This window comes from Zingiber officinale, chromosome 2B (assembly GCF_018446385.1).
Source record: "Zingiber officinale cultivar Zhangliang chromosome 2B, Zo_v1.1, whole genome shotgun sequence".
NCBI classification, from domain to species: Eukaryota; Viridiplantae; Streptophyta; class Magnoliopsida; order Zingiberales; family Zingiberaceae; genus Zingiber; species Zingiber officinale.
This window is the reverse complement of record NC_055989.1, coordinates 1,733,773-1,751,359: the sequence shown is the minus strand read 5'-3', so window position 1 is coordinate 1,751,359 and position 17,587 is coordinate 1,733,773. Positions and strand designations below refer to the sequence as shown.

The window sequence follows — 17,587 nt, the reverse complement described above, 5'->3', positions numbered from 1 at the left end:
CTCCTCGAGTAGGCTTCCACCCCGGCTTTTCGTCCTTCGAACGTCGCGCACGTTCTTCTCGTCCACCGGTGTACTCTTCCGCAGCACTTTCGTCCTTCGGACGCACCGAGCCCATCGGCTCCCTTCCCCGTGTCGTCCTTCTCGCTAGATGCGTCTTCCGCTCGACTTCCTGCGCTCCTAAACTCCTGCACACTTAGACACAGGGATCAATAACAAACAGGACCTAACCTAACTTGGTTGATTATATCAAAACAACCACGGGGTACAACAATCTCCCCTTTTTTGATGTGCATCAACCCAAGTTCAAGTTAGGGTAAAAACAGACAAATAGTAATTTAAGGAAATTACTAAACTAACATTTTAAATATAGAAATTGCAATAATAGAATTTGCAACACTAAGTAAAATTAAAAAAAAATAGTAACTAGTAAAATTAAAAAAATATTAACTTCCCCTAAACTTGTACTTATTTATTCCCCTTTGATTATAGTAAAAAAATGGAGTAAACTTAAAAAAAATTATTTAAAATATTTTCAAAATAAATTCTAAGTTAACAAAGAAAGTTTCAAATGATAGCATTAAATTTCCAATTGATTGACAAAAGTTTAACAACATTATTTTAATTATATGTATATCAGTTTGTCAATTAAATTTTCAATTCGATAATCGGCTTCCCGGCTGTGGCGAGACATTAGGCCTTCTTGGTTATTGGATCATCAACCACTTCTAGACAAAGTCTTTTAAGGAATATAAACATTTAATTTCTCTGAAAGCCTAAACATAAGAGAATTTTTAATCTAAATAAGACTTGGGAACCCAATATAGGTTCCTTTCTACTAGATTAACTAAAAATTTAGAGGGTAGATAATTTTTAGAAATCTTTCTAAGTTGTCCTTGCTGTTGTCTAACATACCAACTTAACTTTCCATAAACTCTAAGTTTTGATTTTGAAAGTTGTTAGGTTTTAAGCATGCATCAGTTTTCAGATTTTGAATTTATATTTTCAAATTATCATTTTCTGTTTGTAAATTATCTAACAATATTTTTAAATCAGCAATTTTTTTTTGATTTAGTAAGTCTTTTGTAAGAACTTTGATAAATTGAAAAGACTGTTTCGGGTTTAGAGTACGTACCTCACTTACCTCTATTTCTGATGCTCTCCCTTCATCGCAGCTTTCTTATAATGATTCTCCCCTTCAACTATGCTCATCTCTGAGTTGGTTTCTTCTTCAATTTGATGGTTTGCCAATAGTGCTAAACCCGAGAAGGCTTCGACTTCAGATTCGGAGGATGATGAATCTGACCATGTGGCCTTCAGGGTATTGTACTTGGAGGATGTTGGCTTGTACTTTCCTTTCTCCTCTTCGTTGTTCATTTTCTTTATTTTTGGGCAATCATCCTTGATGTGCCCTTCTTGATTACAATTGTAGTAACGGACCGTCTTTCTGTTACATTGATACTTTCTTGACTGTGATCTAAATTTATTAGTCTTAATAAACTTATTGAACTTCCTTACCAATAGCGATCGCTTCAGTTTCATCGATCGACGCTTCGGAGTCAAAATCGTCCATCTTGACTTGTAGGGCAACATTGAGATTTGACTTCTCTATTTGTTTAGGTTCTGTAATTCGAGACCCGTGAAGTTCGAAAGTAGAAAATAAGTTTTTTAGCGTACTTATCTCAAAGTCCTTAGAGATGTAGTATGTATCTACTAAGGACACCCATTCTGATATTCTCGGGGAGGCGTTGAGCGCATACCGGATCGAATCTCGATTTGTTACCGATTCTCCGAGGTTGTTCAGTTGAGTTATTAGTTCTTTGATTCTCGCTTGGAGTTGCGCTACCTTCTTTCCATTGTTCATCCGGAGATTTGTAAGCTGAGTCCGGAGGATGTCCCGCCTTGCTAACTTCGCTTCTGAGGTATCATCGTGGAGCTCCAGGAATTTTTCCTAGAGGTCTTTGGCGGAGTCGTAGCATCCGATCCGACTTACCTCCTGGGGTGGCAGACGCTGAGCAGATGGAACGTTGCCTTTCCGTTGACCATGAAATCGGCTAGCTCCTTTTTCGTCTATTGATATTTTTCTTTATCTTTTGGAACTACAAAATCATATTTCATTGTTAATAAAATATCGAAATTTATTTTAAAACATACCTCCATTCGACGTTTCCATGTAGCGAAGTCTCCGTTGAATTTCGAGGGGTGAATACTTGCACCGGTCATCGTCTTGATCTTTACTGTTTTAGACGGCGATTAGTCCTTCTGATGTTGTTGGGCTCTGATACCACTTGTTAGCGCAACGGGCCGACAAGAGGGAAGGGGTGAAGTCCTTGAAATAAGAAAATACCCCCCTCGTATTTTCAACTCTTAAATTGCAACAATAAGATAAAATCAAATAATATAAAAGAACTAGAGAAGAAACTCGAGGATTGACTTGGTTACAACCTGGATGGTTGTTAATTCAATGCGGTTGAAGAACTTACTAAGAATCTCCTTCTTTGAAGGCAAAGAAGCCTTTACACACTGAAAGTTCTAAGAATTGCTAGGAAGTTAGTACTAGAGTTGATTGATTATTTCCTAGCTCCAGGGGCCATTATATGGCTTCTGGAAATTCTATCTCGAGTGTTGAGGGCGCTTTCAAAGGGGTTAAGGGCACCTCCAAGGGGATAAGCGGATAAAACTTTATCTGCTTGCCAACGACCAATTTGACCAGGTCGAGGGCACCCTCAAGGGCATTGAGGGTGCCTTCAATGTTGTTGAGGGCGGAGGCGCCTCCAACGACTGTTGAGGGTGCCTCCGGCTACTTTTCCAGCATTTCTTCATCTTCACTTTAGCTTCCGAAGTTCCGATTGCTTGGGTGATTGCAGCCAACCGAAATAGGGTTCACTCGAACCCAATTTCCGGCCTTCTTCTCGAGTAGGCTTCCACCCCGACTTTTCGTCCCTCGAACGTCGCGCACATTCTTTTCGTCCACCGGTGTACTTTTTCGCAGCTCTTTCGTCCTTCGGACGCACCAAGCCCGTCGGCTCCCTTCCCCGTGTCGTCCTTCTCGCTAGCTGCGTCTTCCGCTCGACTTCCTGCGCTCCTAAGCTCCTGCACATTTAGACACATGAATCAATAACAAACAGTACCTAACCTAACTTGGTTGATTATATCAAAATAACCACGAGGTACAACACTATATATAATGGAATCTCTTTCATCTACCCCTCTTATTGTTTCCACTTAAATTTTTAACAATTTCACCGTCAATTACGTGGCCAAGCCACTTCATCACCATTGGCTCCATCCCAATGAAACAAACCATCCCATTCAAGTAAGTTAAGTATTAGTGAGACACTCAAAGTAGTAATCAAAATTGTTCTTCACATTTTTGTGAGCTACTCATGTTAGGCACAGATATCTAACAGAAAGTCTAGCTAGGCCTGTGAGACCTGATATCTAACTGAAAGTCCAGTTGGATTTATGAAACCTGATAGCTGACTAAAGTCTAATTGAGTCTGCAGATTGACAACTGGTAGAAAGACTTGGTGAATTAAGAGATTAGTCAAATGACTACAAATGATAAATGAAGATAAGTCACTGGAGGAGAGTGATCTAGTGAGAACAAATCCTAGTAGGACTATAGGCGCTGGTCCAACTTATAGCAATTTTTGAAGTAGACCATGACTAGATCCTGATCTTGGTAATATATGATCTAATTAATAATGTTATTTTATGTTGTGATAACTTTATTTTGCAGGTTACACTTTATTTTTTGAACTAATGTATTTTGTAGGATTAAAATACATGCACAAGTCTTGAATGAATAGTGTCTGAGACACCTCGGAACTATTGGGAGGCTCTTCGAAGGGGAATGGAGGCGCCGTAGATAGAGCGGAGGTCCCCTTGCGCGGATACACTTCGGGGATAGAAGTTCGCTAAGTAATGGCACCCTGGAGCGCAGTGGAGGCTCCTCGGAGCGCATTGGTGGTGCCTTGGAGCTGGTAGAGGTGCCTCGAAGCAGATAAGAGCCGAAGACTCCGAATCGAGATGAGCACCATTGGAGGCGCTCAAAACCATTGGAGACACTCCAATGGTGTATAAAAAGAGATTCTCTCTACACTTATTCTCGATAATCTAGATGTTCGAACTTCGTGTTACCACTCCGTTGCGACGCTACTACACTTGATTGCTTTAGTTAGACTACCTCCAACACCAGAACTCAATCCAAATCTTTTTCTTCACGTGTTGGGTAACGTTTATCTTAAAAGTCATTTATTTTATTACTAAAGAAAGTATAGGATTATTACACTTTCCTATTTCTCTATTTGCACTCGATTATTCTATCGGGAGTTTATTGGTAGAGGATATTAGTAGATTGTCTATCGATAGGTCCAAGGGATCTAAATCTTGGAAAAAGAATCGCCGAAAACTCTGAACTAAGTAAAAACTCTTGTATTTTTTTTTTATTTTTCTTTAAGTTTTATTCAACTACACATTTGATTTTTATAAAGTTGAAAAAGAACTAGTTTTAAAATACACATGATTCATCCCTTCACGTGTATTAATCCTACAGTCGAAAGTAGAACCTAACTCAGAGTCCATCTATGAAACCTCGCCTAATCCACTTCCTTCGTCGTCGGCCATGACTCCACTTGTTGTCCTTTTGCCAATGAAGCAATAATGTTAAAATGACACATACTGAATCATGCACCAGAAAAACAGCAAAAAAAACATAGCCACAGTCGTATTTGCAAGGCATCCAACTCGACCATGGTCCCATGACCGTGTAGTTAGTGCAGTATAGGACGACTTCTACACCAATTCCTACTCGACTCTCCAACTCAAGCTATTCAAATAACATTTGGTTTCAATTTGTTGAGGGACCATTGGCATATGTAAAGCATATGTCGATAGGTTTGATTCACAACACAAAACATTTTACAGAGTTAAACCTAACAAACTCACGTGCTCATCCTAACTCGTGCGAGTTAATTATGTTGATTCGTCGTTGATACGGCGAATAAGATGGAGCTTCCTTGTCGGGACAAAGTCAAGGAGACCGGTTGATATGACGGTCAAAGTCAAGGATAGGTCAACACTCAAGGACAGTGCTGACGACCGACTCGACCGAGAGGTCATCCGATCGGATCTTTGGACCAGTCGGACCCTGAGTCCCTCAGTATTGATAAAACTCTAAGCTGAGTCAGTACCATCATAGTTGGTCCGACCGAACTTGGAGGTCAAACGGAGAGGTTGAGCGAAGGACGAGTACCCGACAACATTCCTCAAATCTGATCTGGTTGCTCTTGCAAGCGACAACCGATCGGAGTACAGGAGGGACTCATTCGGTTTGCCAGCTAAGCATCCCTCCACCCAACGACCTCACATTTCTTTTTGGCATTTTGTGCCACGGATGATAGAAAATATTCATATGTAAGTTATTTACTAGAAGCTTTTGTTGGGGTTGTAAACATAGTCTCACATTGAAAACACATGGGAAAGATCATGAGTTTATAAGAGAAAAGATATCTCCATTGGCATGAGACCTTTTAGATAGAGCCCAAAAGTAAAACCATGAGGGTTTAGCTCCAAAGTAGATAATATCATACCATTGTGGAGATATCTAAATTCTTTTTGATCCTACAATTGATATCAGAATCCGGACTGCCAGAAGGTTTAACTGTGCACAAGAGCTATAGTTTGATTGAGTCATGTGGGTACAATATTGACCTCAAATAAAGAAAGTGGAGACTCCTATATTACAAGGTTGCAAACATAGTCCCACATTGAAAACACATGAGAGCAAAACCATGAGAGTTAGGTCCAAAGTGGACAATATCATACTATTGTGGAGATATCTAAATTCTTTTCGATCCTACAACTTTCACCCTATCAAACGCAGAGATTGTGGATCCATTTTGGGAAAGATGTCAGAACATCTTTATGATCTATCCTTTTTTGGAAACGTTTTGAGATTCGTGCTCAAACAAACAGTAACACTATAAAAGGGACTCTCCATCTACAGACACAAGTACGCGAGGTTACACAATTTTACGCATCCATAACTATTGTTCGTTCCACTGTTCATTGCCTTGAGTTTTATCATTGACTTGAGTGCCAAAATGCCTTCCTTGGCCTAGTTGCTAAGGTTCCTTTTAGCACACATGATCGTTCGGAGTCATTTTTTTCAACTAGAAATCTTCATTCAGTGAACATCAAAATCATCTATCTAATGCGCCATCTTCATTCAATCGTATCATGTGTTGGGACGGATATACATTAGGATCCGAGGGGGCAACAACCTCCCCAAAATGTTTCAATATATATATTGGTTGGTCTCGTTAAAGATAAATATACATAGTCGATCTCATGACAGTTTTTAAAACACAAAACTCAAGTTTTGACAATTTGGATGATTAATTTTTTTCTTTTTTTTTAAAAAAAACCTTCTCTCTATTTCTCACATTTCAACTCAATATATATTATGCATCTTTGTAAATTTGGGAGAAATCATTATTATACAATTAATATACGGTCCCGTATCTAAAATCCTGGATCCACTTCTGATCATGTGACATGTTTAATTAAATGAGTTAGGTAAATCATAAATGGATTGTCTAGACTCCAATATATGATCATTTATAGGTCATAGATTATGAAACTAGCTATCACATGCTTAACCCATAAAATTATAGATTAGGTCTTTTATGATTCAATTATCGCATCGTAGATCAATATAAAAAGGAACTAGAACTCTTTGTAATAAACTAGTGTAATAAAGTATACGATCATTAGATTAAAAGTAAGTTGATGCAGTGTGCAACATGGAATTTATTGTGCAAGGTTTGAAAGTTTGAGCCCGTATGCTATTGGCACAAATAAAACGTGGAGTTAGATAGGTAGGTAGTGTTTTCTCCACTAGAGTAGGGAGGGCCGAAGTTCGTAGTCGAACCGATCAATCGAGTCAGGAAAAATCAAGATCGAGTTGCTTTTCGGGTCAATTCTTGAGTGTCAACTACACTCTTTATGCAAATATAATAACGCGAAAGATACATCCAACTGCCTATTACAAAATCAATTGATTAGTATCATCTTTTGAGTTTTAATGGAACCGTCCGTCTATAGTTCAATCTACGCGTCGGATTGGATGCGAGACTATTATCGGTTTAAGGTAGAAGAAACGAAGTTAAATTTTGCTAGGCGGCGTTGATTAAACGAATTCAAACCCTAAAATTTTGATCTGAAATCCCCTTAATTTAGCTCACCTACCTCTAGACAAACTAACTAATTAATGATTTTGTTAAGCTACAAAACGTGCATTTCTTAGCCAAGAAATGGTAATTAAATGCAACTTTTCCAACTCCTTTCTCTCCCTTCCTTCCATCGCTTTCCGCTCTTGTATTCAGTCACGTTTACTTTGTGGGTTTATTTCCCTTCCCCTTCCTCCCCACACTCACTACAGGGAAAAGATAAGATTATCGGTGAATATTTTTCGTCCAAATTGAATTTTAACTAATAAATAATTTTAATTATTGGTTCACAAAATTATGGATACAATCCCATCAGAGGTTCCATCCAAAATGAATTGACCATAAAACAGCATAATACTTGTCTATTTCTCCCATCCATGGTTTCCTTTCCAAGTATTTAAGATGTTTTAAAATTTTAGAGCGTAATTTTTCAAATTTTAAAGGGTATTTTTCGAATGAAGTAAATTGAGGTGGTGAAATGCAAATTTCCACGGCATTGCTCTCCCTATATAACTCCGGCGACTCTCCATTCAAACGCCGCCCAAACTAAGCCCATGGAGGCGGTGTACGAGTGGCCGGAGCCGGTCGTTCGGGTCCAAACCCTCGCCGGCGCAGCCACCATCCCCGACCGCTACGTCAAGCCCCTCTCCGAGCGGCCCAAGCTGGCCGCAGTCCCGGTCGGGAGTACTGCCCGTGCGAGTAATAATATTCCGGTGATCGATTTTGCCTCGCTGGCGTCGGGCCGAGAGACGGCGGCGGTGGCGGCGGCGTGCGGGGAGTGGGGATTCTTCCAGTTGGTGAACCACGGCATTGAAACCGCGGAGGAGGTGCGGCAAGCGTGGAGGGAGTTCTTCGCGCTGCCGATGGAGGAGAAGCAGCGGTACGCCAACTCGCCGGCGACGTTCGAGGGCTACGGCAGCCGGCTCGGCGTCGTCAAGGGCGCCGTCCTCGACTGGGGCGACTACTTCTTCCTCCACCTCCTCCCTCCCTCCCCGCCGACCAAATGGCCCTCCTCGCCATCTCAATTAAGGTGATCGATCGACGATTCCATTTTTAATTGAAAATACAGAGGAAAAAAAAAACAGAGGAATTCACCTTGTTTTTGGAGAACCGGAAACAGAGGGAAAACAGAGGAGTACTGTGCGGCGGTGGCGAAGGTGGTTGAGGCGGTGAAGAGGGCGATATCGGCGGCGCTGGGGGTGGAGGAGGGATACATGGCGGCGGCGTTCGGGCAGGCGGCGGCGGCGATGAGAGTGAACTACTACCCCAAGTGCCCGCAGCCGGAGCTCACGCTGGGGCTGTCGCCGCACTCCGACCCGGGCGGCCTCACCTTCCTGCTGCCCGACGAGCACGTCAAGGGGCTGCAGGTCCGCCACGCCGGCGAGTGGGTCACCGTGGACCCTGTCCCCGGCGGACTCATCGTCAATATAGGCGACCAAATCCAGGTCAACTTTTCATCTGCCCGCAATTGATATTCGGATTTTTGAAGTCAACTGTCGTTTGCATGGATCATGCAGTTGCTGTCGAACGGCACGTTCAAGAGCGTCGAGCATCGCGTTACGGCCAACGCCGCCGCCGACAGGATCTCCGTCGCCTACTTTCACAACCCGCAAGACGACCTACTCATCTCACCCGCTAGTGAGATTGTGAAACGAAGTGGGCCCGCCGTGTACAAGCCAATCATGTACAGGGAGTACAAGAAGCACATGAGGATGCTGGGGCTCGGCGGCAAGTCCCACGTGGACTCACTCAGGACCACCTGAGGAGTGACCGTGTAGTGTACAAATATTCGCCCTTGATTAATAAAGATGCAATTAAAACGTGCGTTATTTCTTAAACGAATAGTTCACAAGTATAGTCCCCTTTATATACGAATAAAGATTTTTTTTTCCCGAGCATGGTTGAGTTAATTAGTATAAAAAAAAAGTTATTATCATAAGATAAGAATTCGAATCTTAATAAAATTGAGAAAAAAAAATCTTTCTCTAGATCGTGTGAGGTCGGGTGACGAATTCCACCTGATTTTTTTTCTACCACAAATATAGTCGAATAGATTATAATAATTCACAGTTGCATAAAAAAAACCCAACTAATCTTGTATGATGAATTCAATTCTATAAAATTTTTTCATTAATTATTAAAATAAATTAGAACATGCATAAAATAGGCAGTTAAGAAACTCAATATTTTTTAATTACATTTTATTTAGAGCAAAATTTTCTATAAATTTTTCATAATTGAAGATTGAATTATAAATATCCTACCATTCCATAGTTCAGGGCAATTCTCTTCCATGAATAATACAGTAATTGTAATCAAAAGTTAGATATCAATAGATATTTTTGTACCATTAGAAATTGGCCTCGAATAAATTGTAAGGTGAATAAGTAGTCCAAATTGAATGGACCTTAGAGATGGATTAAATGGACAAGTAAATGATCACATGATATAATAAATTATAAACACAAAATTATCAAAGAATAATATGATATTTTATTTGTTTTTATTGAATTATTATATTGTAAATTTAATTACTTGTGAATTGGGTCCCAAGAACTATAATTTTTATGTATTTATCAAAATAATACATATATCTTTCTATTTTGCACGCTTTATTAACTAATTTTAATAAAATCTAAAATAATTGTTATCCTTTTCAAACTAATAAAATATTATAAATTTATTTTACTTTTCTCCCTAATTTTTAACAACTTGCTCTTTATCAGACACAAACTCAATATCATCATTATGATCTTTCTCTTCTGATATAAAATCATCTCTGTGAAGCTCTCTCACTTTAGAGCTTCTTCAAAATTGTCTGATAAAATGACATTTCTAAATAATGAGACTTTGATCAACCTCCAATTTCATAGCTTTCAAGTCGATCAATTAAGGAAAAATCAGACAATAAATTTGTCTTCAAATCGATTTCTCCATCCTTTTAACTCTCTTATTTCTCATAAATGTTGATTTCATCAGCCTAATAAAAAAAATTTACATTTTTAATTTTTGTATTAAAGGCGGCTACTCTTTGTTAATGATTAATCTTTCTATGTCTTTCTATGCAGGGGCGGATCCAGAGAGAAATTTTAACGAGGGCTAACAGAATATCTTTTGTAACATAAAAAATATATTTAATAACAAAAAGTTCAATTTGACATCACAAAAAGATAAAATACTAAATTAATAAATTGCAATTAGACTATTGCTTATTGAAGTATTGGTTAACACTTTGTGACATATTAGGTGATCGTTGGATAAGAAAGAGGAGGTAACTGCATCCTGCGGCTTTTCATCTTTTGAAAACGCTGCAATATTTGCTCATTTTCAATTGTTGAAAAGATATCTTTCTCGATGTATACGACTAGACTGTCATTCATCCACTCATCTCCCATTCTGTTACGTAAATCAGTCTTTATCGTCTTCATCGCAGAAAATACTCTTTCAACAGAAGCAGTCGCAACTGGTAAAACTAATGTCATCTCAATCAGACGATAAACCAATGGATAAGCTTGATTTTTTTAAGTTTCAACAATTTTCTGAGCAAAACTTCCCAAATCTTCAATTCCAAAAAACTTTGGATCCTGTCGTATATTATGAATGAAATTCTGAAGTTGTTGTTCAATAACTATACAATCATTTGTTGAGAAGTCCTCAGGATATAAATCACAAAGTCAAACGAGTTTCTGAACATTGAATTCAGAAAAAGAATTCCTTGGATGAAGACATGCTATACAACTAAGCAATTCTGTGCCAACTTCTGAAAAACGAGTATTCATCTCTTGTATAACTGAATCAACAACCTGACATTATAATTCACAAAACAAATAATTAATAAGTAAAAAAAACTAGGATCGATGAATATAATAATAATAATACCTGATAGAAAATCTCCACACGATAATAATGCAAATTGGTGATGACTTGCCTTCTATGTCTACTACGACCACCAATCATACAATTGTCTTTCATCTCCGGCACTGGGATCTCATTCAACTCACAAAATGTGTTGACTTTATCTATAATTGTATGCCATCCGTCTTCCCTAAATATTTGAAATTGATCTTTCACACTCTCAATCAAACTTATGGCTTGGACAATATTTTGATCCTTTTGTTGTAACACAAGTGACAACTCATTTGTCATTCCCAATATCATCTTCATCAAGTGCAACATGAAAACAAACTCATAATTCTCCATTTTCTGAATCAAACTTTTGGCAACCCCTCTACTATCAAAAGAACCAGAATCATCACAAATATTCTCCAACACTTGAATCACTGAAGGTCACATAGATAATAGACGACCCAATGTCAAGTAGTGTGATCCCCAACGAGTGTCTCCTGGCCTTACTAAATTAGTTTCTTGATTTTTGCCACTGCCTGTACTAATGTCTCCACCCTCCAACATTACAACAATTCTATCATGTTCAATTTGCCTAAGTTGATCTCTCCTTTTACATGATGCTCCCGTTGTGTTAACCATCATAGTGACATAGTTAAAAAAATCACTCACGTTGAGATTACTCTTGGCAACAGCAATAATAACTAACTGCAATTGGTGAGAAAAACAATGAATATAACTTGCATATGGATTTTCTTGTAAAATGAGAGATTTCAATCCATTGAATTCACCCCGCATATTTGAAGCTCCATCATATCCTTGACCTCTCAGTCTAGATAATGATAATCCATGTTTCGCAAATAAAGCATCGATAGCATCCTTCAAAGAACGAGAGCTAGTGTCAGATACATGTACAATTACAAGGAATCGTTCAATCACCTGTCCTCTTTTGTTCACATATCTCAAAACAACTCTCATTTGCTCCTTCACTGAAATGTCTCGAGATTCATCAACCATTAAGGAGAAAACATTGTTTCCAATATCTTCGATTATGGAAAGTGTGATCTCAGAGGCACAAGCACGCGTAAGGTCTTTTTGAATTGCTGGAGAAATCATTTGATTGTTTCCGGGAGCATTTTGATTAACAACCTTTGAAACTTCCTCATTTCGTTGACTGTACCATTGAAGCAATTCGAGAAAGTTTCCTCTATTTAAAGAATTACTTGACTCATCATGTCCACGGAAAGACAGTCCTTGCTTTAAAAGAAATCGCGTAACATCCAACATTGCTGTTAAACGGATGCGATAAGAAACCTCTATATCTCGCCCATGTGCTCGTAATATATTTGAAACACTATGTCTTTGATCTTGAAAAGATTCAACCTGTACTCTAGCATGATTGTGACAACTATCTACGGCACCATTATGCAAATTAAATCTTTCTAAAGTATTTTTCCAATTAATAAATCCATTTTTTACAAAGGCATCTTCTTTATATCGACCTCCTTTATTTGATGGTTTAAAAAGATAACACCATAAGCAAAACGCCGCATCTTTTGATATGCTATATTCTAACCATGTATATATTTTATACCAACTATCTTGGAAACTCCTTTCTTGATTACCAAAAGATCTTTTTGGATACATATGCCCAATTGGTTGGCAGGGCCCCCTAGTCAAGTACTCTCTTCGAACTTGATCTCGAATAGAAATATCAAACTCTTCAATTGATTTTCGTAATCCAGGATCACTAACAATATCATTTAAATCTAATTCCACATGAGATTGAATTTCCACAACTTCATTAATATTAGGATCATTGGAAGAACCCTCACGAAAACGTTTAGGTTTAAAAAACCTCTCCATAATCTACATAAATAAATAATTAAAAATAAAGTCATGTATATGATGTAACTAAATTAATATTCACAAATCACAACTAATTTAAACCCTAAACTTCTTAATTTAAATTGAAATAAAAAAGTAAAAAAAATAATAAGAAAGGTAAAAAAAATAACCTTGAATTCACAAATTATGTGAATGACGTGAGCCCACCTATGTTGTAAATCAAGAGTAAGACAGATCCTTTACTTGTACTTGCTGGAAGAGCCAAATAATAACCTTCTGATCCCGGACAAAATGCACAGAGTCCTGCAATGAAATTAACAAGTTTTAATCTTAATCTAAATAATTGTTAGGATCAAATCACAATAGTACTCACTTTCAACAGACAACAGGGTAGTATTTTTGGATTTCAGTAATTTAAGAAAAACATTAATCAAATCAACAGCGGCTTGCAGCTGTTGACCTGCTGCAGTGGATGGGCGACGTCGCGGCGGACAAGCGAGCCGGGGCCGCGGGGCCGCGGGCGGCCGGCAGACTGGTCGGCGGCGCCACGATGGACCGGCAGACGACGGAATCAACATTCAACACTACACAAGAAAACAAAATAAAAGTAGAGAAAAAACCTTAGAGGGAGGCGGCGGATCATGAACCTAGTGGGCGGTAGGGCAGCTGCTGGCTGCTGCAGTCAGCAGGCGCCGCCGGGCGGAGCAGTGGGCGGCGGACCGGCGGGTGTCGGACTGGTGGGCGGTGGACCGGCGAACATAGGACGACAGAACGAAGCGTCGAAGCGTCGAGTCGCCGACTGCTGAGGCGGAGTCGAGATTCGCAATCGCGAAGAGGGAGAAATTGCAATTGACGAACTGACGGCAAAAAAAAAACATGACCTATTGGGCATTTGGGCTTGGGCTTGGGCTGCAAAGGGCTATAAATTTTATTTAAAAAAAAAACAAGATGAAAACGTCGCTGCTTCATTTTTTGTCCAGTGGTTGTCGGCTTCTCACGCCGCCGCCGGACACAGAACAAGTGTGACTCCTCTTTAGCGCTTTCTCCGGCAAATCTTGGCGAGGGCTTCAGCCCCCTCCAGCCCTCGCCTAGATCCGCCCCTGTTTCTATGCAAATCTCTAGTTCACAAATTTAAAAGGATATAAGAAATCTTTATTAACATGAAATTAAAATTTGGATAGAGTCCAAAAGTAGAAGTATGAGGTTTTAGGCTCAAAGTGAATAATATCGTATTATAAGATTCGATCCCAATCGTTCGATTTATCTAAAAAAAGAATTTAATCAATTTTAATTTATTCATCATTTTAAATTGATTGTTCACCCTGACTGCGAGCTATAAAATCTTAAGAAATATATATTATTAAAATAAAAAATAATTTAATTATTCTATTAAATATTTATAATTTTTCACTGGTTTTTTTTGTCATTTTAATTTAATAATAAAATTTAGAAAACTATTAGGGTGCATTTGGTTGGGGGTTATTCTTGATAACCTTGGTTATTCATCAAAATTATCAACAAAAACCCTATTTGATTTAGGTAATCGATGATTCCTGAGTAATGTTTCATGTCCGACACATCAACAAAAGGGTCATGTAACTAGGAATCAAAAAACCTCGAAAAATTGAGGTTTTTCTTGATTCCGGGGTTATCAAATTTTTTTTACCCAAAATACCCTCGGATAAGAGAAAAATATCACGAAAAAAGTAAAATGTAAAGAAAAAAATGGAAAATATAAAAAAATAAAAATACAAAAAACATTAAAAAAATTCAAAAAAATAAAAAATTCAAAAAAAATAAAAAAATGGTAAAAAACTTTAATTTTTTTTTAAAAAATAAAAAAATACTAAAAAACATAAAAAAAAATAAAAATAGTAAAAACGTAAAAAATTTTAAAAAGTAAAAAATAATAAAAAAATGTTAAAAAACATTAAAAAAATAGAAAAATGTAAAAACCCCTAAAAAATTAAAACCCCCTAAAAATACAAAATGCAAAATAAAAAATAAATAAAAATAATAAAAATAAAAAACTAAAAAAAACAAAATAAAAAAAAGTGAAAATATAGTAAAATATAATAGAGTTTAAATAATAATAATAATAATAATATTATTATTATTATTATTATTATTATTATTATTATTATTATTATGTATAATTGGTTTTGTAACTAAGGGTAATCTAGTAAAATATTAAACTAGGTTATTCATTAAAACCTTCAAACAAATGCATTACGTAGATTGAACCAAACAATATTTAGTTATATTTTATTCTCCATAACCTTTGTTATGTGATTACCTAATAATTACATAACCAAGGTTATATATGATAACTTGAATCAAACACACCCTTAGTCATGTTTATTCCCTAGTATCTAAACTATTTTCAATTTGTGATTTATCAATTACTTCCCATTTTAATCTAACGGCCAGTCTTTCTTGTGCCATCGAACGGATCAGATTCTTCCATCAAACAAAACACGAAAACAGGCGCTCCCGTGTGGATTTCGTATTTAACGGCGCAGGGTTCGCCTTGTTGCGAAACCCTAGTCGACTTGTGGCGGCGTTCTCGCTCTTTCTCGTCGTCGTCGGTAGAAGGTAGATCTCGCTCGATCGCAATTCTTATTATCTGTCTCGATCTAAGTCTTTACCATTTGATCTGGTTGTTCTCTATTTCCTCGGTTTGTGCATTCTTTATTTCTATTCTTTGATGCAGCATTGAGTATTTACTACTCTGTTGTTGCTAATCCAAATCACATGCTCGCCTTAGCATCAATCTGGCTGTTTTATCTTAACAATTTAATTTGGCGCTATATGTTTTTTTGTTCCACCTATAATTTTTTGGTATTTCTCTCAGTTCTTCCATTAAATCTGTTTATAGAGTGATATATTTATAACATTCTATTTCTGAAATATTCTTTTAGTCCGAAAGTTTATTCCTTTTCATCTAGCAGTGCTTCTCGCTTTCTAATTTCTTCATCCGTAGTGCTCATCGTGTCCATTGAACCTAGCTTAGAAATCTGCATTTCGCATGGTCCATTATGTGTCCAAGATAATTTCTTTCTGTTCGTTGCTCATTGGATTGATCAACAATAGATTTTATTATTTTATTTTTTGGGTGTTTAATCCCATGTAAATGTTGAGACTTGAGAGAGATGAATTTATGTTATTAAGACATGCGGATGACACAGTTCGAAACTAATATCTCGGATTTCATTCTTTTGCAGGCCTAGTAAGTATTAGGAAAAATGTTTACCGCGAGGAAGAAGATCCAAAAGGATAAGGGTGCAGAACCGACTGAGTTTGAAGACACTGTGGCTCAGGCTAGTTGCCTTCATCTTTCATATCGCGTTGTTCTGATATTTAGGTTGAGATCCCAAGCGAACTGTTCATATTCATAGCAGGCATTCTTTGATCTGGAGAATGCGAACCAGGAGTTGAAGAGCGACTTGAAGGATCTTTACATTAATTCAGCAGTGTAAGTTTGTTATGTCAATCATGTTGGCGTTTCCAAATTTTGTTTTGTGAATTTGCAGATAATGCTTATTTTATTTAAGTTTTATGGTTTTGGTACAGGCAAATCGATATGCCTGGCAACAGGAAAGCTGTTGTTATTCACATTCCACACAGACTGCGAAAAGCCTACAAAAAGATTCATGTTAGGCTGGTTAGAGAACTGGAAAAGAAGTTCAGTGGGAAGGTAAACAGTCGTAAGACACTTCATTTCAATTAATCATGTGCAAGTCTTTGTTTGCAGTTAAGTCTATTAATTGATGATGTTTATGTCAAATTGACTAACTATAAGATTTAACATTGAAAACTAATATATATACTTTTGACTGGTAGCCATTTAGCTTGTATGCCACTATTGCAAACATTTGTTGGTGATATTTACATGTATTTGTAAACTTTCATTATTCTGTTCAATGCCGACAGGCCAATTCTATCGGTGCTTTGTATAATCACTAAGAACTGAGATCATCTCCTGCTAAATGCCTTTTTTTAGTGATGAATGGTGTTTGCCATAATGTAGGACATGGTAGATTCATGCTATGTTCATGTATTCTTGTGTTTGGCTCTTTTTTAAGCATCTGCCAACTTTCAAGTAGACTGCCCATTTGTCTGATAGGATGTGGTACTTATCGCTACCCGGAGGATACTGAAGCCACCAAAGAAAGGTTCTGCCGTCATGCGCCCTCGCTCCCGCACCCTCTCTGCTGTCCATGATGCCATCCTCGAAGATGTAGTGTATCCTGCTGAAATTGTAGGAAAGCGCATCAGATATCGCCTTGACGGCTCCAAAATTATAAAGGTATAAACATTGCTTACTTAGTAGTGATTAGCTCTTGTTCTTTTTGGTTCCAGTTTACTCCTTTCTTTTGCATCTGTTCCTTGAACACCTCATTTTCTCCATCAGATTTTCTTGGACCTGAAGGAGCGTAACAACACGGAATACAAGCTGGAAACTTTTACAGGGGTTTACCGGAAGCTTTGTGGAAAAGAAGTGGTGTTCGAGTACCCAGTCACAGACAGTGCTTAAATGATGCTTATGAGTTTCGAGTAGCCTTTCATTTGGTTTCCTCATTTGTAAGCAAGAAATGCTTTTTTGAGAACACTTCAATTCTGTCTTCTCTTTTGAAAATTAAAGGAAACTTATCTTGTGGTTT

The 17,587-nt window shown here is 37.7% G+C and overlaps 2 protein-coding genes across 2 annotated transcripts; both read left to right on the top strand.

Moving 5' to 3' along the window:
- The first annotated feature begins 7,774 nt into the window (after positions 1 to 7,774).
- Positions 7,775 to 9,127, top strand: LOC122045011 (jasmonate-induced oxygenase 4-like). Its single transcript, XM_042605053.1, has 3 exons — positions 7,775 to 8,262; positions 8,353 to 8,677; positions 8,750 to 9,127. Exons 1-3 carry the CDS (start codon positions 7,787 to 7,789, stop codon positions 8,993 to 8,995), a joined length of 1,047 nt encoding a protein of 348 aa, XP_042460987.1. The 5' UTR covers positions 7,775 to 7,786; the 3' UTR covers positions 8,996 to 9,127.
- A 6,302-nt stretch (positions 9,128 to 15,429) lies between these two features.
- Positions 15,430 to 17,587, top strand: LOC122045010 (40S ribosomal protein S7-like). The gene is made up of 6 exons (XM_042605052.1): positions 15,430 to 15,518; positions 16,148 to 16,243; positions 16,325 to 16,398; positions 16,497 to 16,620; positions 17,050 to 17,232; positions 17,338 to 17,587. Exons 2-6 carry the CDS (start codon positions 16,169 to 16,171, stop codon positions 17,458 to 17,460), a joined length of 579 nt encoding a protein of 192 aa, XP_042460986.1. The 5' UTR covers positions 15,430 to 15,518; positions 16,148 to 16,168; the 3' UTR covers positions 17,461 to 17,587.